The 27,126-nt window shown below is 41.4% G+C and overlaps 1 protein-coding gene across 1 annotated transcript in view; it reads right to left on the reverse strand.

The window, feature by feature from the left end:
• The window catches only part of LOC117261309 (solute carrier family 4 member 11-like), a 37,584-nt gene extending 11,069 nt beyond the window's left edge, over positions 1-26,515 (reverse strand). The window contains exons 1-13 of the mRNA XM_033633681.2: positions 26,344-26,515; positions 10,284-10,334; positions 9,438-9,524; positions 8,301-8,344; positions 7,084-7,303; positions 6,894-6,975; positions 6,515-6,638; positions 5,921-6,130; positions 3,103-3,187; positions 2,563-2,688; positions 2,355-2,468; positions 445-577; positions 71-144 (exon numbers count right to left, since the gene is read on the reverse strand). Coding sequence (XP_033489572.2) covers positions 71-144; positions 445-577; positions 2,355-2,468; positions 2,563-2,688; positions 3,103-3,187; positions 5,921-6,130; positions 6,515-6,638; positions 6,894-6,975; positions 7,084-7,303; positions 8,301-8,344; positions 9,438-9,524; positions 10,284-10,334; positions 26,344-26,404 — 1,411 coding nt within the window. The 5' untranslated portion in view covers positions 26,405-26,515. The remainder of the gene's footprint in view (positions 1-70; positions 145-444; positions 578-2,354; positions 2,469-2,562; positions 2,689-3,102; positions 3,188-5,920; positions 6,131-6,514; positions 6,639-6,893; positions 6,976-7,083; positions 7,304-8,300; positions 8,345-9,437; positions 9,525-10,283; positions 10,335-26,343) is intronic.
• Positions 26,516-27,126: the final 611 nt, after the last annotated feature.

Below are 27,126 nucleotides of genomic sequence, written 5' to 3' on the forward strand. Positions count from 1 at the left end.
TGCAGAGATAGCTCTGCTGCAGAGACATTTTAAAACATGTTTAGGGTAGTCTGACCTTGGCTCGACTTACTTTTGACGGTGCCTTTCACTGCATCCCCGACAAATGCTATGGAGATGAACAAAGCAATGACTTCTTCTGTTGAGCTGGGAGATGAAACATGGGGAAAAAAAGCATGGTGTGATCATTCATGTTGTTTCCAAATAGTATTTTTATACACAGACACAGTCATAACAGTCTGTTCAAGGCAGAATGTTTGCCCGGATAGTGAGCGTGCACGTTAAACAAAATTAATAATTATGGCTGAAAACAGGAAGTCAAAACAGATCCTCTCTTATCAGTGACCTCACCTCAGTGCATGGCCACACCGTTAGTCACATATATTACACGTACAGGGCTTCTGTCTGTGGTATGTCAGAGTAACAAATGTGGTGTTTTGTATTCACCGTTTGAAGAGCTTCATAAACAGGCTGACGTTGAATAGGCCTCCGAGGATGAGGAACAGACTGTTCCATAAACCGATGCAGGCGTAGAAAGCATCAAAGTCCAGGTCGTAGTCGTCACAGATTCCCCTGATTACTAAAACACACACATAAAGACACAAACATACATTTTATTGCATTATTATAAACATTTTCTCTTCTTTTTTAACAGATTTTGTAAAGGCACTCTGCAGTCACAAACCATATTATTTAAAGGGACAGGTCATCCAAAAATCAAAAGTACTCATTTTCCCTCTTACCTGTAGTACTGTTTATCAATCTAGATTGTTTTGGTGTGAGTAGCTGAGTGTTGCAGATATCGGCAGTAGAGATGTCTGCCTTCTCTCCAATATAATGGAATTAGATGGCACTCGGCTTGTGGTGCTCAAAGCACCAGAAAAATACATCTGAAGACTAAACATCATGTCGCTTTACAGTAACCATGACCCAGTGACCCCAGATAATCCACAGACCTTGTTGTGAGCCGCTTCATGTAGGAACTGGGTTTGTTTTTTTTCCAAACTTGTTCTCATGCACTGTGTATGTATACCTACAAAAAGTAATGCACCTATGTAACCCTCCTAATCCTGGCCCAGTAACCCACATAATAGTGAGGGCTGTAATCATGTGACAAATGGGCTGAGTAAAGAAGGAAGTAGCAGAAAAAGAGCAAAAGTCTGCATACGGAGGCAGGCTGGGGTGGTGAATGGGTCAAACAAACACACAGTTTTTCCCCAGGAGACTGGTGTTTGTGTCCTGTGTGAAAAAAGGTGAACATTACGTTTCTTTAAGGTACGTTGTCACGGTATGTTAAGTACGTAATGTCACGACACCCAACCATGTTTCTTTTTCTGAACCTAACCTACATAACTTTAGGTTAAGTACACAACTTTAAGCAAGATGTAACAACACCCAACTACGATTCCTTTCCTTAACCTTACGTAACCTAACCAGTAGGGGCATTAAATCATGGGGTGCTATTTCGTTAGATATCACATTAACCATTATATGAGGATATGATGCAGAACTACACTTGTCAACTGTATCACCACACAGAAAGAAGTGTGCATCTACAAATGGACGAGAGGCTCATGCTCATGACAGCGCAATATGTGAACATTAATGGTGTCCTCCTTGGCTGAGCTGTAACGTTAGCTAGCTCAGTGGTGATAGGTAGAAGGTGACACGGGAGTGGATTTTCAGTCCCAATAATATGAGCTAGCAGTAGATGCACTCTTCCTTCTGCGCTTCCAACTTTAGTGTGGTAAATGTGGTTCAGTATAAAAAACATAGTTCCTACATGAAACTGCTCACAAAAGGTCTGTGGATTATCTTGAGTAACCGGGTCATGATTTTTTGAAAGAGACATTGTTTTTTTAACCACAAATTAGTGCCATCTAGTCCTATTCCATTCAAGAAAAGACAGGCATCTCTACAGCCGATGTCTCTCACACTTACACCAAAACAATCCAGACTGATAAACAGCTCTACAGGTAAGAGGGAAAATATGTATCTTTGATTTCTGGGTGAACTGTCCTGTGTCAGTTCTCAGTTCTGTCTCCTGTAAACAGTCAGTTATCCATTTCCAAGTAGTGGGAAAGGGAGTTTCCCAAGCTGATCTTAAAGATCCCATAAACGTTGAAAGATGAGTATTTAGCATGAGACAATCCAAAGAGTTCAACTGTAGAAGTATAAGAACAGAGGTCATGTCTGGTAACGGCTGCTGGCTTAGTTGATTGAAGCTGAAGCTCAGCATCAAGCTTGTTATGCGTTACCTGCATGTAGTATACTTTTGAAGTGCTCTACAGATCAATTCACCTCCTAGCAAAGTACAAAAATGTGGTTTCTAATCTCCTTGTTTAAACAATACACACCGCTTATGAAGATGGCCAGAGGTGCAGTGGTCAGTGGAATGACAAGAGGTGAGCCAGCAAACAAAGAATAGATCACTCCTCCGATGCTCTGACCGACAATGGTCTTCTGAACATCTGCCAAAAAAGAAAAACAGTATTTTTTTAGTGCTTCAGATTAAATACATCATTGGATGTTGCAGATCAAGACAACAATGTTCAAAGTTTGTACCTATCTCTCCTCGTGTGCTTTCATCATTCAGTGAGCCGAAGGCGATGGCGGGCAACAGAATGGCAATGTAGAGGAAAATAGCAGTAGTAGTGTACTTCAGCAGACAGCGGTCCTTCCCAGTTATACCTAAAGGATTATTGAAAGGGTGATAAAACAGCTAAATCCTTGCATTCCTTGAGAATCTTTTATGAAATAATGGTTCATGATTTACAACAGTAGCAATTAAAAGGTCTGGATGAAACATTCAGGGCATTAATATGGCAGCAAACCACTACTGGTTGTGTAAAGAGATAGTGGAGTAATGGCGTCCTGAGCTGAGAATGAAGACACACCCCCTGTATGTGGTATAGTTTGAGCTTCTCTGTAGTTTTTTGTGGTAAACCAGTCCTGCTGCATGTGCATGTGTATGTCTGCTAGCCACTGGCTCAGCTACCTCAATGTTAACAACTCATATGCCCTGAATTTTGCATATTGGCCCTTTAAGTTGTATAGATACTATGTTCCCACTTAGGAAACAGTTTAATACAGAAATGTAAATACCATCTGTGAAGTCTGAGGGGTAGAGAGGGAGTCTGCGACGGAGGTCATCGTAAACACCTTTACCGACCTTGAAGAAGTCTTTGCACTGTGAAGAAAAAGACAGAATTTGGTCACTTAGACTGGACACGTCAGTCAACTATAGTTAATGCAGGAAACAGTTATTAGTCACATGCTGTAACTGTTTACTAGTCAGAGAGCCATCTAATGGGACCACAGGATAAAAGACTGCGCACTGAAAGATAAAAGGGCTGCTTTTGCTGGGGCGTGCTGCTTCGGGTACAGGTGAGAACATAAAATAAGTTTAACACCAATTACTTTGAGGACTTAATAGATGCAAAAACACAGCACAGTGGTTTATAATACTGTGAAGAAGGATTTCATAACTCTGTAAAGTTATAAGTCAGCATCAAGTTATCCTTGTAAACAGTAAAAAAAAAACACCAAGTAATCTACCAGGAATGTCAGTGGTGGAAAGTAACTAAGCACATTTACTCAAGTACTGTTCTTATGCATAAGTTTGAGGTAATTTCTTTTCATGACACTTTATACTTATACTCCATTATATTTCACAGGAAAATGTACTTTTTACCCCACTACATTTTCTGACAGCTATATTTAAAAGTTTCTTTACAGATTTGTGCCCAAAAACATGAAAATGTACAAATGCAGCTGAAACTGTTGATGGACAGAAAAGTAATTATCAACTGTTTGGTAATATATAAAAGTATAACAGTCACACTGGGCATTTTTCTACATTTAATACTGGATACATTTTCCTGATAATAGTTGCAAACTCTCGAGGTGCCACTGTGGGGAGAAAGGGATCCGGTTTGAAGACCTCAGAATTGCAATTCTAGTTTTTGCAGATGATGTGGTTCTGTTGGCTTCATCACACCGTGACCTCCAGCATGCACTGGGGAGGTTTGTAGCAGAGTGTGAAGTGGTCAGGATGAGAGTTGGCACCTCCAAATCTGAGGCCATGGTTCTCTGCCAGGAAACGGTGGATTGTCCCCTCCGGGTTGGGAGAGAGAGTTACTGCCTCAAGTGAGGGAGTTCAAGTATCTTGGGGTCTTGTTCTCGAGTGAGGGTAGAATGGAGCATTGGATGGATCGGCGGTTTGGTGCGGCTTCTGCAGTGATGTGCACGCTGCATGGTGAAGAGGGAGCTGAGCTGGAAGGCAAAGCTTTCGAATTACTGGTCCATTTACGTCCCAACCCTCACCTGTGGTCATGAGCTGTGGGTAGTAAAAGAATGGACTGCGGATACAAGTGGCCAAAATGAGTTTCCTCCGTGGGGTGGCTGGGCTCGGCATTAGAGATAGGGTAAGGAGCTTGGACATCGGGCGGGAGCTTGGAGTAGAGCCGCTGCTCCTTCACCTTGAAAGGGGTCAGTTGAGGTGGTCCAGGCATCTGATCAGGATGCCTCCTGAGCGCCTCCTATTGTAGGTGTTTCAGACATGTCAAACTGGTAGGAGGCCAGGGGGCAGACCCAGAACACACTGGAGGGATTACATATCTCGTCTGGCGTGGGAACGCCTTGGGGTCCCCCAGGAGGAGCTGGAAAGCGTTGCTGGCATACTGTGCTCGACCTGCTGCCCCATGATCTGGCTCTGGATAAGCGGATGAAAATGAATGGATGGATGGGTGGGATAGTTGCAAACCTTAACGTATGCAACATTTTCAACGCAGGACTTTTTTACAGTGTGATATTAGTACTTTACTTATGTAAAGGATTTGAATACTTTCTCCACCACTGAGGAATGTGCGCTTGCATGTGTATGTTTGGCCAGCAGAGTGTTGAGGGAGCTACTACCCTTACTGTGCTGACGCATTCGTCCCTTTGAAATAATTGGATGACCTCTCCACCACCCATGATGCTAATGGTGGTCTGAATATGACCTTACATCGAATTTTACCTCTGACTGACTTTTGCGAGGGAAAGAAGATGGTCAAATATTTCATAAACACAGGACATTTATTTGTAAATACCTTAACTTTCATACATTTGCTAGCTGGATGATCGGTCCTTTGAATGAGTGTGAAAAATAGATTTTTAGAAACCTTTGTAGGAACGTAGCTGACGTCCAGTATAAAATTGAACATACTGACACACCTGAGTGTCTGTCACTGTTTGTTTTATATAATAGAACTTTGTTAACACAGAACGGGTGGAAAGTTTGTTTAGCAGCAGTGAACCTTCATTTAAATGCTGTTTTGAAAGCGTTGAGGACATCAGGTGCAGACACAACCTGTTGTTAACTTCAGTCTTTTACAACACAACTGCATGCTTTCTCTCTAGGCAGCGTTTGGGTGTTCCCTCTTCTCCGCCCTCCTGCTGGGTGCACACATGTCCTCTTAATTTAAACACTGGACATAATGAAGTACTTTATCATTACATGGAGCAGCACACATTCTGCTGCCAGACCCATGGCAGACTTGGCAGCTTTCTGGGTTTGTTGCCCAGCTGCTTCTCGTTCCTCGGGCCTGGCTGATAGAGTGTGGAAACAGGATAATCACATAATCTGGCTCAACTACTTTACTTTACTGCATCACATCTTTATATGCCCGGATGGAGCGGGAAAACACGAGGGTGGTCTCCACATGTGGAGAGACCAAACAGTCGGTAGAGAATATAAATGTTGGTTTTACAACAACTCCTTGTTAGAGTTATGTTTCCATATATTCACTTTTAAGGTTTGTGCTTTTTGTTGTTCTGGAGTTATACTTAATTCATATTGGTCACATGGCCACTTCTTTTTGTTTTAATTATTTCTCTGTGCACTGAGTACAGAGTCAGTGTGTTTGCTCTTCTTTCACACCTTAAGTGCTTTCCCTTTACGTGGATCTGAGTCCTCCACTTCCTCCACGACCGGCTTCTCAGTGACGATGGAGAGCTGCTGTCGCTGGTAGACCAGCTCCTGTTTGAACTCCTCCTGGGTCTTGGCCTCCAGAAGCTTCTGTCTGAAGGAAATGTCAGAGAACATCGTGGCAAATGTTCTACCGAGCTCAATGGCCGTCTTGGTGCTTTTCTGAAACGGATGATGAGAAAGTTAAACAGAACATAGCCTAGAGAGACTGACAAACTATATCACTGTTTGTTTTCTGGTGACCTTTCTCAGCGTTTCCACTGAACCTTGTTGTATTTTTTAATGAAACTGGGAGTATTCATCGACACATCCCTGCATTTCCCAGCAGCGTTTGAGCAACTGAATCTAACCCTAACCCATCACTGATTTTCCAGCTGCTTTTTTTGTGTTTTAAGCCAAACATGATCCATAACCAGGTGTTTTTTTGGGGTGGAAACCAGCATACATTCACATTTAAGTCACTAAGAGTGGTGAATTTCTGGCAATTTGTCCATAATATAAGTATATAATATAGTTTCAGTTGAGGAACTGAGACATGGTCTTTACCGTTCGAGGGGGGGCCAGGATGAGGATGACATAACGAGCCTCGCAGCAGTTGACGCCCCAGTTCTGTGGCCTCTCCAGGCGAGCGATGCAAATGTGACGTCGCTGCAGGCTCCTCACACTGGAGCTGAATTGATAGAAAAATATTTTTGGATCAGTGGTGTTTAGATGACTGATCGTGCAGCTGTCTGTATTGGCAGGTGTACATTAGATTGCCCTATGAAAGGCAAAACAAACTGACTTCCAGTGGAAGGATATTTTTGTTGTTGTCCCTGCACGGTTGAATGAACTCAACAACTATCCACAACATAGTGAGCTGGAGGCTGGAGGAATTAGTCAAAATAGCACCTGTTCACGTAAATATTATTGTAGATGAACTCACAGAATACAGAGCCAGGACTGCTGGTAACGAATGCCAGTGGAAGTAGCAGTGACACCCTGGATGGTCTCTGACAGAAGGTGAACTGTGGGAGCAGAAAACATTGCACTGAGCAGCCAAACAAAAGCTTTATCCTTGAAAAGTCAAGCAGCAAACACTTCAACTCAGAGTGCTTCTAATGTGTTTTGCTCACCATTAAACTCCTTCCCGCCAGCGTCAGTGAACAGCGAGTTCATGACCTCGTTCACATCGCAGTTCTCGTGGCCCTCGTCCACCACGTTAGTTAACATTCGCTTCAGGACCTCGTCCAGAGTGGCAGCTTTCTCATCCAAAAGGATGCTCGCCTGGGCCAGGAAGCTGTCCAGGTCTCTGTGGGCGCGCACTTCCTCCTGGAAGTTCATTGGCTTCACATACTATTGTGAGCCAAGAACAAGGGAAATTCAATTGATAGAGTAATAATGTCACAGTGAAAACAAGTGAAAGGTTTATTGTCTGATTTTGCTGACTGCATATTGCCTGACAGACAATAGATCCACACAGTTCCTGCCAGCTTTCACACTGCTCTCAGATATAGCTCAGTTCTCAGTTTAAAACAGCTCAGTCATCAGAATACAGTGTTGGCATTGCACATTCCTACAAACCATGTACATGTTACATTTGTACATTTCATACCGTACATATCATATCAACAGTTCTAAAGTGACGTAGTTCAGATTACATGTATAGGAGCTCAGTTTCTCCTAATGAGGAGGAGGTGATAGTGGAGACCTGGGAGAGACCGTTGCCTTGCAGCAGACCACTGTTCATGACAAGTGATGTTTCCAGTCGCGTTTCTGGCTACCATACCATGAATTTTCAGCCAAAACACCATGTTTCCTAACCCTAACCATGTGTTTTTTGTGCTTCAACCAAACAGCAACCTGGAGGGCTGACAAGTGAAACCAATGTAAATGTGCAGAAACCTGCAGTTCATCGACTGGCCACTTGGGGCCCATAGATTCCCATGTGAAAATACCCAACTCCCCAGCTTAACAGACCATTTCTGAAAGCTAACCACATGTTAACCAGTGTTGTCACAACATAAAACTGAAAATGAAAAGTAAAGTTCCAACATTTAATGTACATAAGAAACATACAAATTTAATTTACGAAAAGAACAAATGTTACACATCGGTGGTTTGCAGGAATGTACAGTTCCAACATTTATTCTGGGAATTGGGTTGTTGAAAACATCAAGCGTGAGCTGGGTAGAGATTTGGGAATTTTACCTTTAAAATAGGACAGTTGGAGAAAAAAACTGGGCTGTGTGTTCAGAGGTAAATGTGTGTAAAAGAAACTGTAAAATGCTGCCCTCTTGTAACTATTTGGCAGCAATGATTATAACAGAGAAAGCCAAGAAACAAATCTTACTTTTCTTGTCGTGTTCAGAAGCCCAAACCCAGGACATTCAGGATCTGCAAATAAAAGCCACAGAGAAATTTAAACGTGAACACACTGTCTCAACCTCCGAGCCCTTATCTCTGCTCTGATCCCCACTGCCCACTGGAAATGCCTAAAACATCTCCCTAGTATTAATAGTTAAAGGAATATTTCACCCCCATAAAGACCATTTGTATATCAGTTACTCACCCATGTTACGTGGAATGACTGAAGAACACTTTGTTTTACTCACCTGCCTCCATGGTGAACAAAAAACTGAGAAGATTCTTGATGAATTGAAGTCATAGGAAACCATATTTAACAACCGCAATACTATAACACAACACCTGTTCACACAACTCATGCAGTATAATCCAAATTTCATTTCTCCAACTGTATGCTCAGTACTTTCCTGTGCTATTTTAAACACTTCTCCATATGAGTAATGTGCCTGGGCAAGCGCCTGGTGTGCACTCTGCTTGTGCATTTCATTATATACAGCTCAAAAAGCACACACTTGCCCAGCCAGTCACTCATCTGTGCTTGACACTGTTTATGTGGAAATATTTTGAATAGTAAGGTTTTAGTGAAAATGCATGTATTTGAAGAGTGCTGAGCATATGACTGGATAAATGAGACTTGGAATATACTGCATGAGTTGTATGGAAGTTTGTAAACTGATGTTTCGTTATAGTTTTACCATTGTTAAACATGGACCCCTAGGAAGAATCTTTTAAGTTTTTGGATTCTTCGTTCACCGTGGAGGCATTCACAAATTTATCATAACACAAGGTGAGTAACTGATATATAAATGATGATTTTGTGGGTGAAGTATTCCTTTAATAGGAAGCACTGGCTGCCAGTTTCTTGTCCATGAACTTCGTTTCAGTTATTATGACTCGGGGAATCCGAGCTGGCACATATGATTTCTAATTGCAGAGGCTGAAAATTATTCTCAGGCAATGAAAGTCACAGGAGGAGGATACAGCGTAACGGCACAGTGCTGAAATGAGCTATTAACCTGTCTTGTTGAGTAATGAAGGCATTTGTTTTCCCTCTTATTTATATTCTTAGAACAAATAACAACACAGAGTAAACATGCAGCTTTTTATACACACACACACACACCTGGAACACTGATCTGGATCTCATTGTCGTAGATGTGATTCTTGACGGGTGAGTCTTGCCCACAGTCCTGTTCCCCATCCTGCAGCTCTGAGGATAAAACAGAAGAGGTCACAGTCGAGTAACAACCAAGTTATTTCTATACTATAACTGTTTTTGCTGCAGCACTTTGTTCATATTCACTTCACAGTTCAGTAACAATAAAGGCCATTTCATAGATGAATGTAATATTGAGATAAAACTGTTCTTTGTATCAAGGTTAAGATGCAGTGCCAGCCACATGACAGTGTCTCCAGTGAGGGACAATTTATTTTTCCCTCCCACCATCTCTGCCATCTGTTGACAAGCACACACCAAGATGGAGAGAGAGAGAGACCCAATAAAAACTCCCCCTTAAACCAGACATGCAGCAATATAACAATAGCAGCCCCTCGTAAATTCCCTAATTGTATAGATGATAAATATGGCATCTCGATCGCAACTTTTTATGAGGGGAGGAAGAAACAGCCGCAGAATTAGAGAATTAACCTTAACCCTTCACGAGCAGAGCTTTGAGATATGATTATTCCCGCTTCCCGTCATTGACTCAGAGATCATCTGCCTCGTTATTTACCCATTAATTAACCTCTCAACACACCAGCGAAGGGACTGGCTGTGCTCACCAGCATGTGAAATGGGTCATCAGTCAGCAGCGAGAGGCATTGGCATTAGCATAAATGTTGAAATAAATTTACATGTGAAAATTTGTATTTTCCCTCATATCTGTGCTTGCAAAGCAGATCATATCATAAAAGAGTAGAACCCATGCTGTGAAAAACAATCAGAGTATGTATTACTGCAGCTACTCACCCATTTCCTGGAAAACATATCCATTCTTGGACCTCCCGGTGGATGGAGCGTCTGCAGGAGAAACAAAAATGTTATTAACACCAGTGCTTCCCAACCTTTTTCCTTTAGGGACCCCTTTTCTATCACTGAGTAAACTGACAACCCACTGATGAACTGACAGTGAAAGTGAATGAACGTGGACACAATAACTGCAGGAAGTTTGTGTAAAATGTGATATTTAGATTAGTTTTGAGCAGATTATTTCCTGTGCATATTAAATCAGAGATCAGTTTTCCTGATATTTTTAGGGAACTTTTTATATGTTTTTTTTTTCTATAAGATGACTTATAAGATGCAGGACAAGTCTGTTTAGCAGAGAGTGAAGGCTCTGTGAGTGTAGCATGTGTTCAGGTCTTTAGGTCCCCTTATCCTGTGAGATTTTTAACATAAAGTTTATATCTTTAATAATAATCTAACCTTTACAGCATAGCTAACAATTTTATCTGGATTTAATTTTTCTCCACAGAAGCGAATGAAATGGTGAGATATGATATTGTCTGGTGACCCCCTGTGAAGCTTTGGCGATCCCAACAGGGGGTCCGCACCCCCAGGTTGGGAACCAGTGATTTGCACTAGTGGTTCTCAAACTTTTTGAAGTAGTTCCTGCTGACTAGTGCAAAATATTTTTGGCAGAAACACACAGTGAACAAACCTGAACCTGACTGTGTTTGGTCGGTGACAGTGAACCAAAGCTGAAAGACGTTAAAAGCTCCAAAGGGCTGGGTGATGATATCTGTGGGTTCATCGCTATGAGCTATTGTAAAAAAACATGGCGGCATGGTGGTGCAGTGGTTAGCATTGTCCCCTTACAGCAAGAGGATTTCTGATTCGAATCTGTGGGGGAGCCCCTCTGTGCGGATTTTGCATGTTCTCCCCGTCAGTGTGTTTTCTCTGGGTACTCCAGCTTCCTCCCACAGTCCAAAGACATGCAGGTTAATTGGTGACTCTAAATTGGCCGTAGGTGTGAATGTGAGTGTGAATGGTTGTTTGTCTCTATGTGTCAGTGACCAACTATTTAAAGTGGGTAAAATCTAATTTTATTGCAGAGCTGTGCCCAACGGCAGTATTGACAGAGTCGAGCCGTTTTGTGTCGGTGTGAGATTGTTGGATTATTGGGAGTGGAACTGTTTAGTGGGTCAGTGTTGGACGTTAGCTGCTGCTGTATTAGCTTGTGTTGCAGCTGATCGCTGATGATCCCCCCCAGCGCAACCCAGTCTCACTCCGAAGTCGTTGAAATCCGACGCTTGGGCAGTGACTTGCAGTGGTAGACACTGAAGAAAAAAAGCCGTCCTTTAACATCGGCATGATACGCGGCCGGTCGCCGGCATTCAACACAGCTGGACAAGAACAAAAGTTAAGGTGGCGAAAGTCCAAGTATGGTGGATGGGAGGGGTGGTAGATGGGTCCAACAAACACCGACTATCACCTGGGAGAGCAGTGTTCGCATCCTGTAACAATATAAAGCCAAACCCTGTTCTTTTTTCCTAAACCCAACCATGTGCATTAGTTGTTGGAGGAAATAAAAAAATGTCAATTTGCGCTGTTGTACTGACATAGTGTGTTTCTTGTGTCTGACCTGTGTGCAACAGCAGCTGTCACTTCACAAGTGACAAGAACAGTGTGCGTTCGCCAGCAGACGTCAACCTTTTCATCTGCTCCCATCGCACACACAACAGAGAAATTAAAATATCTAAGCTTGTTGAATCATTATTGCCTGCGTGACTCACGGCTGGTCCGACCTCGAAGACCTTTGAAATAGCGTGACACATTACATGATACAACACTAAGGAGACAGAAAGTGGATGTCAGTTTTGGAGATGTTAAAGAGGGCAGTGAAAATCAGCACATGCTGAGAAACTGAAAAGATACCTGTTCGCTCTCAGAAAAAATCTGACACCAGCTGTGTCTGATGTTTGTATAGGCGATCATGTATCTGCAGACACTGCTGTAGCTGTACAGATGAGCTTTTCTTTGCTTGAGGCAGAGATTGGCTCCGGGGGGCTCCTGAGCAAGGCTATATCTCAAAGCAGATTAGACAGAACATTCCCAGGCCTCCTCCACTTCACAGGAGTCTGCGCAGACAACAGGGTGCCTAACAGCTTATGCAACGAGCTGTTTGTAGCAGAGGATGATTTAGTCTGCCTGATTGAGACCTTTACTGTCTCGTCTCATAAAGATAAAGGTCAAGTTTACTGTAAATGCTCTCAACTGTATCTTATCAGCATGATCAGCAGAACACACTGAATGTTAACAGTAACTTTCTCATCAGACATAAATGACATTTGTGCTTCAGACTGTCAGGTCAGCCAGTGTGGGAGATTTCGCCAGTTTGTTTTCTCTATCAGTCACTGTTTGATCAGTACAGACTGCTTCAGTGAAAGTTTATCAGAGAAGGTATTTTGCAATGTTCTGCAGGCCTGTGGGTTTCCTGTGCAGTGTGGTGACAACACTGACACATGTAAGTCATGCCGCTAAGAAAGGACCGCAGAGGAGATACACACACACCAATATAACTAGGCTAGAAAGCCACAAAAAGGTTCACAGGCTGAGATTAATACAAAATAAAGTCTATTTCTTTTAGACATCTGTGCACAAAAAGAGGCTCACAGGGCACCTTAGCAACAAGCATACCTATTTTAAGCCAAATTTAGTCCTTGACTCATCAGGACTGAAATATTTGCTGCTGCTGTTACTCACTCTTTATCATTTTTTGTACTTTGAGAACTTTTTTGCACAGATCTCAGCCTGTGAACCTTTTCTGTGGCTTTGTAGCCCAGTTACAATGGTGCATATATCTCCTTTGCCGTCCTTTCTTGTTTGTCTATTGTACTGATGCAACCAATCCACCTTTTTTTGTTGCGCCAAGTAGGAGGAGTTTCACAGCAGCCCTAAGTCAAGCCTTTGACATTGACACCCCACCCAAAAGTAGTCTGCTGACCTTGTTTGTGAACTGCTGCACACTATTGTTTAGGTGTTTTTGCAAAAAAATATATTTATTTTATGCTGTATCACATATATAAAGGAAGAACATTTTCCAAGGTCTAATCTTGTGTTCCTGTGTTTATCGATATCTCCTGGTATATATTTCTAAAAGCTACGCTTGTACGCTTCCTCCAACCAGTCAAGTCTCAGTTTAAACTCATAATATTTGGTGAAAACTTTGAAAGAATCTAATAAAGAGTATTCAGTGTATTTTTAGGCAGAATGGAAGTTATCACTGTCTTGACATGTATGATTCAAGTGAATGATTTCCAGTGAGAAACATGCTGTCTTCACTCAGAGACCATGTTTACAGAGGACTGATAGAGAGTCAACTGAGGCTCAATGTCAATGAGCTTGTGGAGGACCACCAGAAAAACAGGAAGTTGTAGCGATGACAATTGGCAGTGCTTCAGATGTTGATGTTGCTGCAAAGGAGCAACAAATTCTGAAAGTTGTACAGACTGTACTGTAGCCAGGTTGAAGATTAGTGTCATCAGTTCAGTATCCAGCCAAATGTCTCCCCTTCTGTTATGATTTTTACTGATGGCCAGAAAAACATAATGATGTCACAGTAAAGTAAATCTTCGACCTTTTAGTTACACAATCATCACTTCATTTTTATCCTATCAGACATTCTTGTGAAATTTTGTCATAATTTGCAAATGAGTCCTTGAGTCACAGCCAAAAACATGTTTTGTGAGGTCACACTGATCTTGACCTTTGACCATGGACATCTAATCAAGACTGTCCTCCAAAATATGACCACACAGGTCAGTTTTAAGTCTCATTTGTCACATCTACAGACTTGGATGGAGCCTTCTGTCCATACTCTGCGTTCATTTCATCAGTATTTGTGCACATTTTCTGAAAGCTTACAAATATGGGCAAAGCAAGTAAGCAGTTCAAGCAAGACAAGACTTTCCGGCACGACCAAGACATTTCAAAAAGGGCGGAACAGAAAGAATCTGTCTACAGTGCTGCCTCTGTTAGAAAGTACATTATTACAACCTCCTCCACTGTCGCCAAGTTGGTTGTTGGCACAAAGTGGCTTTTAGGTTTGAAATGAACGCATCTATTTTCGTACATTAAGAGAATGTAAATGAGCTGCTTATAAGCAGAAATGGTCATCAATATTTACACGACAACCTCTAGTGGCCGTACTAATTATTACAGGAGCAAAGCAGGAAGTCAAGTGATGTATTATAAAGAGCGACAAAGTCTGTTCAGGGTGAGAGGGAGGGGAAGTGGACAGGTCAAACAAGCAGGACTTTGATTAACGAGACCAGTGTTCATGTCCTGTGTGAAACCAAAAGTCAGCATTGTGTGATCGTGACACCACCCATAGGTTTGTGAACTCCCATTCTGAAGCCTAGAGTTTGGCATTTTGTGCGTCTCCATCTTGTTTTTCGGAGCCAAAAGTAAGCATATTTGGATGAGAGAATAGAGTTGTGGAGGAGTGAGGGGTAGATCCGACTGACTGAGTGTAGCTACACCTCACAGACCGTCTGTCACTCAAGTAGCCCCACCCTAAATGGGTGAGTTATGTAAGAATTCACCCTCCGTACAGTTATCATGAATGTTGAAATTAGCTATAAAGACCAACACCATGTTTTGTACCGGGCTGTAAACATGTTTATTTGTCCTATGAAGGCATTCGGGGTCTGTGGGGATTGATTTGTTTCTGGGCCATTCGAAGAGCTGCAGTTTTGACACTTCAGCATTGGCTTCATTTTTCAGCCCTGGAGGCTGCCACATGATTCTGTCGTCCACTGGTGGGTGTGCTAAATTAGGAATGCTCCCATGGGTCCTATTAGGGGGTAGGAACATATGATCTATGTGGCTGTATGGGCTGGAGGACTTGTTGATCTATTCTGAACCTCTTTCTCTTCTTTCTCAAGGGATTTCTTTTCCATCATTTATTGAGCAGATTGACAGCCCCTGACTAAGTGACATTTTATGGATATTTTATATTTTGTTGAAAGCATAACAATAACAGAAGAGAGCAACTGATAAACTGTACAATAAACCCAAACAGTGAACACAATAACAGCAAGAAGTTTGTGTAAAACGACAGATCTGGATGAGTTTTGAGCAGAGTATTGCACCGGTGATGAGTTTCCTGATATTTTTTAGGGACTTTTTATATGATTGCCAGTATCACATATATTTTAATTTCTATTCTTAACAGTCTTACACACTATATAGGCTTCTTTTTTTGACGAATGAAGTGTTTTCTGACACTTGGCCAATGTTCTTTGGCTCTTTGGTTTCTTCAACAGATGGAGAGGCTGTTTAGCAGAGAGTGAAGGCTCTGTGAATATAGTTTGTGTTCAGGTCGTCACTGTGACTTGATCCTGTGAGAATTTTATAGTTTATACCTTGAGTAATAATATAAACTTAACAAAATAACTACCTCATTCAGTTTGCATTCAGTGCTTTTAAGTTTTTTTACACCCCTCAAAACAACACATTCTCACTCCGACCTCACCACATATTGATGTTTGGTCATTGCCTTTCTACGACCAGATACAATGTAAAAGGTACCCTGGATGTGTTGGTTGGTAACGTTCTCGGACACCGTGTTGAGTTCTGCCTGTTGCATTGTCTTCTTTCAAAATACACTTCCATTTTCACAGGAAATTTACTGTTTACATACAGTCCCTTTCAAAATACCTCTTACGGCAAAATTTCCACCAGATGCGTGTTGGTTGCGTCTCCGCTCCGGCACGGCAGCGGAGCCGATAGGATTCCATTCTAGTCAATGTGTGTGTTTCCACCAGCTGCGGCTGTGCTGCGTTCCGGCTCCGTCTCAGCTCCGGCACTCCGGAGCCCTCCGCAACAGATACGCAGGACTTCTATTTTTGCCGGACGCCGGAGCACAACGCAGCACTTCAGCACAGAGCAGATCGTGCGGGGCAGGAAGTCGTGCACAGAAACACAATAAAACATCCGGTTAATTTTCAAAATAAAATACATAGTGTTCACAGCGGATCATATTTCCCTGCACTACACCTTAAAAACTACATAATGGGCAGAGGCAGGCCTGAAGTCAACAGATCAGAGGTTTTCAGACATCATTTCACCCCCTGAACACCATGGACGAGGAGATATTAATCATGGCAGTGCACCGAGATGTCTTCCGGCGGAGCTGCACCGCACCGCACAGCAAACGCAGCCAGTGGGTATTGACAGACGGCGGAGCACGCAGCGGATAACCAGCGCTGCCGTTCCACAATGGACACGCATCCAGTGGAAATCCGGCGTAATACACCCTATGCCAGTAAAACACAGCAAAAAGCACGTGGTTAGGTTTAGGAAAAAATAACAGGGTTTGGCTTTAGAAACTTACAGGACACAACCACCGCTCTCCTGGGTTAAAGTCCGTGTTTGTTTGACCCATTTACCACCCCTTCTGCCCACCCTTCTCACGCCAGATTTCGACGCCTTTGGAATGAGACCGGGTTGCTTTAAGTCAGCAACCCTCCCTTGAAGCTTTGGCGTCACCTACTGGGGGTCAAGACCCACAGGTTGGCAACCAGTGATCAAATCAGTCCCTCCTTGAGTCCAAGTGTTTGTGCCAGATGTAATGAAATTCCCTGCAGGTGTCTCACAGTACTTAAACTGTGACAAACTAAACCACCACTCTGTTACTGTTGGTGATTCAGTGTCTGTAATTCCTCTATCTCACTGGACAAACAAGGCTGACTTAAAGCCTAAGGCGTATGTTATTAATCCCTGCCACGCTGCTATCTGTGTGCAGAGGATGTCCTTGAGCAATAGGAAACAGAAGAATCCTTGTTGGGTCTCTGGAAACAAGAGCTGAGAGTTTTGTGGTGAACTGTGCAAGGTCAAACCATCAAAGCAGACGCGACACATGTTTGTAAGTCAGCAGCGCCACTGCAGCTTTGATTGTTAAATAAGACGTGTTTCAATTCTGTGCTTTGTGTTAAATATAGTTTCCTGTGCTGTGTTAGGAAATGTGTAAATTTCTACTGTTTACGCTTAATCAGCTTTATCAGCGCTGGGTTTGACCACAGTTGGTGCAGGCAGCTGTACCATAAAGACTGTGTACACTGTAGGTCACAATGTACACATTCATATATTGAACTAAAGTAAATAACAGGAAGGAGGAACTAGAGCTCATTCCACTTCAACACCTCAAAGTCTGACGATAAGGACTACCTGATGTTTGGTTATCCAGCACAGTGGATATGACCACCGGACCAACAGTAATCAGTCACACAAGTTGTATTTCACTTCAGCTAAAGTACACATCTGAAGCTTTTCCCTTCGCACTTAAACATCAGAGACGTTTGTGTGACATGCGGCATTAATCCTCTGCCAGACTTTGGTGTTAAATATAGCCAGTTTTTCTAATGACACTCAGTTTTTGGTGGATGACATTAAACCTGCGTAACGACTGTAAGCCTGAAGATAATAGTAACAGAGGACTGGGATGCTGCAGGTTTGATACAACCTCGGTAATAATCCTAATTGTGTCTTATTATCATCAGCTTCAACCAGAGAATGCTTCAAATAAGAGTGGAGAGGCCAGGTTAGAATATTAGACATTTTTCTGCAAGATAATCTCCTTAATCCTCAACCTAAGAAAGTTCAAGTAGGACTTTTTAACCCATTAATGGCACTGAAGAGAAAACACATTCACATTTTTTCCTGGTAATTATTTAATTTAATTTAATTTAAATTTTTATTTTTTATTTATTTAGTTTTTTTTTATTTTTGTATTACTTTATTTATTTATTTATGTTAATTCATTTTATTTTATTTAAGTGTGCAAGTAAGGGTTGAATAGCTTCTTCCTGTCTGTTCTATACATAGGTGTACATTTTGGGGGGGGATATAGGGCACACCCCCGCCTTCAGTATTTACAACATGTGCATTTATCCCCCTAATTTAAACGTGAAAATAACACAGCACTTTTGTTTTGCCAAAATTAAAGACCTACACACCATAAATTGGTGCAGTAAAGGCACAAACTGGTACCAAAATTCATCAGAAAGCAGGAAATTAAGTGTTTGACGCCCCAAAACCCTCCGTTTAAAACATCCCCGTAAAGAAACTTGAACTTGAGCTTGTGGAGCCGCAATGACTTCTCTTAATTATTGATTAATCTGCAAATTATCTTCTCAATTAATTGGTTAATAACTATATAAAGTGTCATAAAATATAGAAAATTCCTATCTAGTTTTGTCCAATGAACAGCCCCTAACCAAAACATTACAATTTTGCAATCATGTAAGACAAAGAAAAGCAGCAAATCATCACACTGGAGACGCTTGATGCATCAGTGTTCAAGAATAACATAATACTCATAAGCCATAATCATGCCAAATTATTGTCTCTAAGCTCCAGTGTGTTGAACAGCCAGTGTTACAGCTGTATTTTGCAAGTGTTTTGATAAAAGAAGAAGTGCAGTGTGGTAATCGTGATCATAGAGTACATGACACCACAACAGTGTAACGTTATAGACTCTCACACTCAAAACAACACCAGAAAGTTTGACCATATGCATATTTTTCAATCAATTTGATGCACTTTTCTGGAACGATTCCCCTCACAGATGGGAGTGCAGCAAGAGATGCTAAAAATATTTGCAGGTCTGCTGTAAAAACCTTCCATGACAGACAAGTGTGCCTTTTATTGCCATATTGTAAATATTGACTCACATCCTTTTGACTTTCTGCCTCTCCTGGCAATAAAAGCATCTTACTCATATTCTGCGGTTTTAATATCAAGACTATGAAGACATAAAAAAAAGAATTAAATAGCAGGCAGAGAAGCAGGCAAATAAAAGATAATAGAAGTGTTATGACATTATTAAACTTGTAAAGATGAAACTCTGCGCTGTAGATGCTGTCAGAACTTTTTAAACACTGTTTACCAGATGCTATCAGCACACATGCACACACATACTGTAGAGAGGGTTTCTCCACGTGTCTGACACACTTGGCTCAGGTTGCACCATGAGAGACCTTCTCACCCCACTCCACCCCTTTAAAACTTACCAGATGGCACAAAATGGAGGACCTTTCTAGCTTCCATGTTCTCCAGGGTTTTTTTTGTTTTATTTGTAGGTGAGCTGCTTTCCAAAGGTCAACCCATCATCCTCCTCTCTGCTCCCCAAACACCCTGCGCTCACTGGTGATCTCCTCTCAATATCTTTCACACACACACATACACACACACATGCTGAGGTGAAGCCTCCTCCCTGCCCCTCCTCCAGCAGCACATGGGTTTGAGAGAGGAAGTGGGAGGGCAGGAAGAGAGAGCAGGAAGGGTGAGAAGCGTGCTGGGGGTTTTTTTCTGCTGGGTCCTTGTGCCTATGACCTGTAGTGTAGATAGCTTAAAATAAATAAATAAGTATATAGAGTTTAATGTTTTGATATTTAAGATATTCATCTCTTATTCTCTTATAACCCTCCTGTTGTATGTCAAATATACTGTTAACAACTAGAATCACTGCATCGTGGTGTATTCCTTCGCCCGCCAGTCAGGTTGCACACGTTACACATGTGCTCAGTGTATTTTTCTGGCCAAATGGAAGTCATCATGTGTGATTCCAGTTAGCTATTTCCTGTCTTCACTCAGAGACTACTTTTGCAGAAGAGGACAGAGGACTGATAGAGAGCTTCGTCACATGTCGCAGCAACAATCACCTATGATTAATATCAGCAAAAACACTGAGCTCATGTTTGACTCGCAGAGAAACAGGAAGTTGTAGCAATGAAAGTACACAGTGTTTCAAATATAGATGATGCTGCAGAGAAGCTACAAACACATGCTTCACACACATCTTCAACCCAGTGGCACAGTCAGTTGTGGTCGACCTATCCCTGGTTTGAAGAGGCAGGCAGGAGTACTAACACAGATCTAAGTAAAGTATTGCTGTGGGCGGGGGCAGCAGCAAAACAGGTTTTAGCCAGCTAGCAAAAGTCCAACCTAAAAAAGTCAATATGAGTTTGTGTAGATTATATTAAGAACATTTTCACTGCTTTACCTGAACATCAGAAATCAGTTTCCAATGGGAACTGTAGCCGTTACATCGCTCTCTTTAAAGCAACAATAACATTTAGCATTGCTAAACAGAGGGGGTTGCTGGTTTATCTCTTCTATGATCTGTTCGCTCTGCCACTTTTTTTCTCCAAGTGAAGAAACAAATTATTTGCAGTTTACATAATCTGGTCAAAATTCATATATTTAACACTTGAAGATCCAGTCATCACTAAAGTGTATGTCATTCAAGAGAGACAGTTAAAAATGGAATGGTCAGAGTGTCATATTGAAATTTAAGGTGTTTTGATAGACATCATCTTATGCAACATGCAAGAAAAGAAAATGAAAACGTTCCACCTTAAAAGTTACCAGCAGTCGACACAGTGAATTAAATTGTGTTTTCTCTGTCTGTAGCCCCTTTTACACTGCCAGATTTTCGGCAAATGTTGGGCCGTTTTGCAGGTAAGCTACGAGTGTTTAGACACACAGAGCCGGATTGGCGAGTTGATCCAAGGTGCCCAATTTTCATATTGCAGTCATAGTCATATTGGTGGAACCTTTTTGGTTTTAAAGGGGAGGGGCTGTTGATGACTTGTGGGAGGAGCTGTTGATGATGCCTCATGTGCGACCCATTGGTGGTGGATAAACAGGAAACAGCTGATAGCAGGAATTAGCAAGCAGCTATAGTAGCAAGAAGGAAACGCAAATCTGACAGACACTGTAAAGATGAGCAACTGGGGAGACAAGGAATTGTGCGCCCTCCTTGCCCTCGCAAACGAAGAGGCCATTAACTGTCAGATGACGGGGATGGTGAAGAACGGGCCGATTTACAAGAGAATCGCCTCAGGACTGACCAGCTGCGGCTTCCCTCCCACATCACTGTTTACGTCACATGCTGAGCTACACGTTTTGTTACTTGCTCACGCCCCCCATTGCCCCGCAAAAAGGCACATTCTGTATAAACAAAAGTAGGTAGCCGCACTCCCCGATTTTGTTTTTATACTGCCAATGCTGAAAAAAGACTGATTGGGCTTTCCTGCAAATTTGCACAATTCCTATCTAAAAAGGGCTTGTGTGTGCTGTAAGAGGCAGAAAATCATCCTTTTGTTTTATAGGTATAGTTCACCAATGTATAAAAAACTTGCGAAGGTATGAACAGGGGTCCCATAACCTTCAAAACCAGCCACAACTCACTACTGAACAAGAGTGACGGTTCTCTGTTGACCAGTCAACAGACTGCAGTGTTCACAGCTCCACTTTTAAGTATCAGATCAGTGTGCTGGGTATCCCAACAGAGGGGTGAAGAAAATTGGTAACACCAGGATGATAGAAGGCTTAATATGTAGAATTACTGGCACTGTGTGCTCGACGCAACTAAATAAGAGTTTGTTCTTTTTACACGAGGGCAAAATAAACAGTAATATGCACATAATAAAGAATTAATAATCAGTTAAATGATCAGGTCAGTTACTATGTGCTCTCTATGATTCATTAAGTAAGAGGTCAGTACACAGGTTTAAAGACATCTTCGAAAAGTATTTTCCCTACCATAATATGAAGCAGTCTGTTCATCAGTATCTTATAATTATCCACCATATAATTCTTGATTCAGAGTTACTCAGGAACTACGTAGCCATTCATTAACTGACTGTTACTTCCTGATTTGCTCTTGATTTATTCATTCAAATCTAGTGTGGAAACTTTTTAAGTGTTTCCCTAATTATAGTTTTGTCCCCGAAGTAATTTTCAAGTCAAATATTTTGAAATATTTTCCCAGCTGAGTGCAATCAAATACAGTGGCCGGACAATGGGAACACACATAAAGAATAACATGATACATAAGGGAATCATATTATTTATTTTAGACAACAGGAGTGACAAACAGCAGGTTGAGCATCTGTCTTGAGAAGTCTTTTAGGACTAGATCTGACTGAGTAAAGCTGAACTGACGGAGGCCACGTGACATAAAGATCACTTGTTTACGCAGACTGTGATGTTGTTTTTTGGATGGAGAGGAATGTTCAGCTCAGCCTGAAGGAACAAACTCCACTTTGACCGAGGCACATGCACCAGGAATAGTAATGCTGTGGTTTTATCTGACAATTTGGGAGACAAATTTAGTCGCCACATTTGAATGTTAATATGAGCGACGGAATAGAAAACAAAATGACCTCCACAGGAGTTAGAGACTGTCTGCATTCAAAACAAATGCTCCTTGTATAAGCTGGTGACTTTCTCCTTGTGGATTCTTTCCATTGAATTCCTAATTGCATGATGTAATTACTCTCATTATACCTGCTTGTTATTTTTCTACAAGTTACAAGCCTTGTAAAAGTTTACAGGCTCCTTTTAATTGACATCAAAGGCAGTTACAGAGCACACCTTAGGTGCTCTGTAAATTTAATTCATACAGGGCAGCTTGGATTTTGATGGGTGGATGCAGAAAGAATAAACGACATCTCCACATAGGAAAAGTTCTGACATGCTGATTATAGGGGGGACAGATTTGGGTCACGGCGTCAGCTGGCATCTTACAAGACAATCACTATTTGGCCTCAGGCAGCAAAAGGCAAACAAACAAATACAAGTGCAGGTGTGACTTTCCCTGTGATTGCCATGAGATGGCAGCAAAGCCTATTGTTCAAAAACAGCCTGAACCGCCAGAATCTGACTCTGCTGAGGATTTAACAAGAACAGTGTATTTTCTATGTTCACTTTAAAGGTCACACACCTCCAAGCTCGGCTTTTCTTGCTGAAGGAGGCAAATTAAAGGCTTGACAGTGAAACTCGACATAACTGAAATAGTTCTCACTCTTAAGGGCACCTGGTTCATCACAGTGTTGCTTTTCTATTTTATCTCCTGCGTGGATGAGTGCAGATGCTTAAGAGCTGATGGAGACATAGAGTCATGGAAATTATTGCTCATTTTAGATGAAAAAATCAGGGTCATAGCAGACACTGAGACACACTGAGACACAGAGGACATGAGATCATGTCCTCTGTGTCCTTCAAATTTTGGTGGAACTGGCATATTAAAGGAATACTTCAACTGCAACATGACCATTTGTACATTGGCTACTCACCAGGTGTTGCTTTGAATTGAGAAAACTTTGTTTTTCTCAACCTGGTCTCACCCCCAAGCCTCGAAATTCAACCCTTTAGCAGTGAAAAAAGCTGTACTTTAATGTCAGCATGATATGTAGCCGGTCGCTGTTATAGTTCAACAGCGCTTGGCACCGTCAGGGGGAAACATGGTGGGACAAGAACGAATAGTAAGGTGGCAAAAGTCTGAGTAGGGTGGGTGGACAGGTCCAACAAACACCGACCTTCACCCAGGAGAGCAGTATTCGCGTCCTGTAAGATTATAAAGCCAAACCCTCTTCTTTTTTCCTAAACCCGACCACGAGCGTTAGTTTTAAAAGGACAACAAATGTCAAATCACGTCGTTGTGCTGTTGTTCCGCATTTATTTGAAAGAGACGAGGTCCGAGTGAGAATGTGTTGTTTTTCACAGTGAACAAAGAATCCAAAAGAGAGGAACACTTTTCATGAACTGAAGCCACAGGGGACCACACTTAACAACAGCAAAACTATATTTAAACAGCCATTTACCATCTCCTACACAACTCGTGCAGTATGATCCAAGTCTCATTTATCCAGTTGTATGCTCAGTAATTCCCACACACATACATTTTGTCTAAAACCGTACTATTTAAAACACTTTTTGTCTATGAGTAGCTTGCCCGAGCATGAACAGTGGTGACATTCGGTGCAGTGGGCACGTCTTTCTCATGAAAAACATTAAAAAAATAAGCAAATAGCCTTTTTACTATATATGATACATCATAATTTCCTCTCATATCTATTTTATAGTGCTGTGAAAACATCAACACATTTCTCCTTCAAACTGCTGGATTTATTCAAGTTTACTCACAAAAACCTACATTTTACAGGATTGCATTGAACACATCATGAGAATGTTATAATATACCTTCTCTCAGTACTCATTTTTACTGAATAGAGCTTGATTATTTCACAGTGTAAGTAAATGCAACCTAATGATAACCAGCTCTCCTCCTGCTGATTTCCAAACATGGATTTGTTGGCCTTTTTCTTGTTCTTTTTCTCCACAGACACTCCTCTCAGTGGTGTAGCATTAGTTGAACGGGCACCAAAGAGCTTTTGTTGTTTTGACACAATAACGATACAGCGTGTTTCGGGGTTCACGTTCACGGACCCTGTTTACTTAAATTCATAAAAAATGTTTGCATTTTTTGGATTCTCTGTTCATTATGTCGTCTGAGTCGTCTGCATACATTATCCTCAGACAGCTGATCCTCAGCTCCCCCCTCTCAAACATAAAAACATGTACACACAGTATGTATTGTGGACTTTCATCACTGCTGTAACTACGAGTCAAACAGTGACCACAACATCACTAACAAAGAGGCCGGAAATGTAATGAAATGCTGCATTAATAAACTAATGTTTTGCGGTCAAGGGGTTCATTTCAAGTGCGCAGCGAGTCTGGCTCCATCTACAGTGAAACATTAATCAAACTCCAGGAACACCTGAGGAGCAACACATACACACACACACACACACACACACACACACACACACACACAAGAACACCTGAGGGGCATCATCAGAGAAACATAAACCACAAGCATGATGTTATATCCTTGGATATAAATGCTAAAAAAGAAAAGCATATGCCTGAGCAAATACTCAATTTAAATGTGTAGAAAGGTCTGTGATGAAAACAGGCTTCATAATTCAGTAATGAGCGCCATATAAGAGCTACTGAATGATAATGTTTTACTGGCTGAGACCTATAAATGTGTAACTGGGAAAGCTTACAGTGATCATTTCTGCAGTCAAACATTAAATATTTTCACATGTGCAGAGAGACTGAGCAGAGAGATTATTATTCATACTGGAGCCAGGAGAAATTCACCATCAACCCAGTCCGTCATAACTATTTGAATTCATCCTGTCTTCAGTAAAACATTAGATGCAGCCTCAAATCTGAATCAGTAACTGTGGAAATATTGTTATGATCGCTCAGTTTGACTCAACTCACCTCTGTTTGCATTTCTCTGACAGATAGTGATTGTATCTTAAAAAATGGATAAAAAGATTAAATACACAACACAGAAGTGATGCAACAGTTAGACTTTAAGTCCAGCGTGAACACTTTTCTGTGCAGATTCTGTTCATGACTGAATTTAAATCGATCTGCTGCTCATCACGTTCACACTGCGACCTTTGTGCATGAAGGTCATCGCATTTAAAACCAACAGCGTTCACTGCATATCATCCTAATCGAGTGTAATGACAAATGCATGCAGATAAATACACATTTTATATAACAAACACATTATTTCATCATGCATGTCTAATATGTTATTTACCAGTAATTATACTTGGATCAAATAATATTCTGTAAATAAATTCATAAGATTTAAAAGTGGCATAAGATCAAAGACCAGTGCACAAGACAAGGCAGTAAGTAATAGCTGCTATATCTGCAGTTACTTTTAATCCGTTATTTTCTCGACTAATGGATTAGTTGTTAAGTTTATAAAATGTCAGAAAATGGTCAAAAATGTGTCGATCAGTGTTTTCCAAGCCCAAGATGACATCCTCAAATTTCTAGTTTTGTCCACGACCCAAAGATTTTCAGTTTAATGTTATAGAGGAGTAAAAAACACAGAAAATATTCACATTTAAAAGCTAAAATCAGAAAATTTTAAATTATTTTTATCCTTATAAAAATACTTAAACCAATTAATCGATTATCAAATTAGTTGGTGTTTAATATAATAGTTGACAACTGATGAATAAATCAGTAAATAGTTGCAGTTTTGTAGAGTGTATATCCTCTGTACATTTGGTGAATAAAATGAATCTAAGTTTATTTGTGAAAACTTTTCTTGTAATTGCACAAAAGAACAAACACTAACAGTCTCAGACATTGTTTTGACCCAGGTCTGACTATGGTTCAGTTTCATGATCCTTACCTTCAGAAAAACGATTCACACTGACTCCCGACATCTCCTCTGCCTCCTTTTTGCTCTTCATCAATCTTGGATTCTTACAGTGCAGCCAAATATCTGTGATGCTTTGAATATGGCGATGAAAACTCTATACAGAGCTGTGACTGGAAAATGTGTTTCCTGTGCGAGAGTTGCGGCATGAGTGACTGTGCAGGCAGGCCCTCAGGTAGATGGGAATAGGTCACGACCAATGAATAACACCTTAATGTCCTCCCTGCCAATCACAGCCAAGCTAACTTTATGTGCAAAAGGTAATGTGGAGGGTGAAGGTGGGCTTTGAGGACAAAGCGAGAAGGGGGAGGACAACAGATGGGGGAGGAAGGTGTGAGGAAGCTACTTTTAACCCCTGCTGGGACTCTTTGATATTTAATGCAAGTGTCCTGCCAGACCTTTATCACTTTACTGTTATGCTAAACCTTGAATGCATCCATTGTGTTTACCCGTACGATTCATGGCAGTATTCATGCTGTTTTAACGGCTCAATCTAAAGAGGCATGTAGTAGCTCTACTGAAAGGCACTGAATTGTGGTGTTTCACATGAGCAGTATGTGTACACTCATAAAGAATACTGTTGTGCCACATGTTGCACAAGCTGTCCACGTGAAGTCATTCATGCAGGAGAAGAATGTGTTGTGCTGCAAAGAACTAGTTTCTATGACGTGTTGTCTAACTTCAATAGGAAGTCAAAAGTGTTTGTAGCTGTTCAGACTGGCTGCACTCACGGCTGTCACAGAATGGGACAAGACT

Source organism: Epinephelus lanceolatus, chromosome 7 (assembly GCF_041903045.1).
Source record: "Epinephelus lanceolatus isolate andai-2023 chromosome 7, ASM4190304v1, whole genome shotgun sequence".
NCBI classification, from domain to species: Eukaryota; Metazoa; Chordata; class Actinopteri; order Perciformes; family Serranidae; genus Epinephelus; species Epinephelus lanceolatus.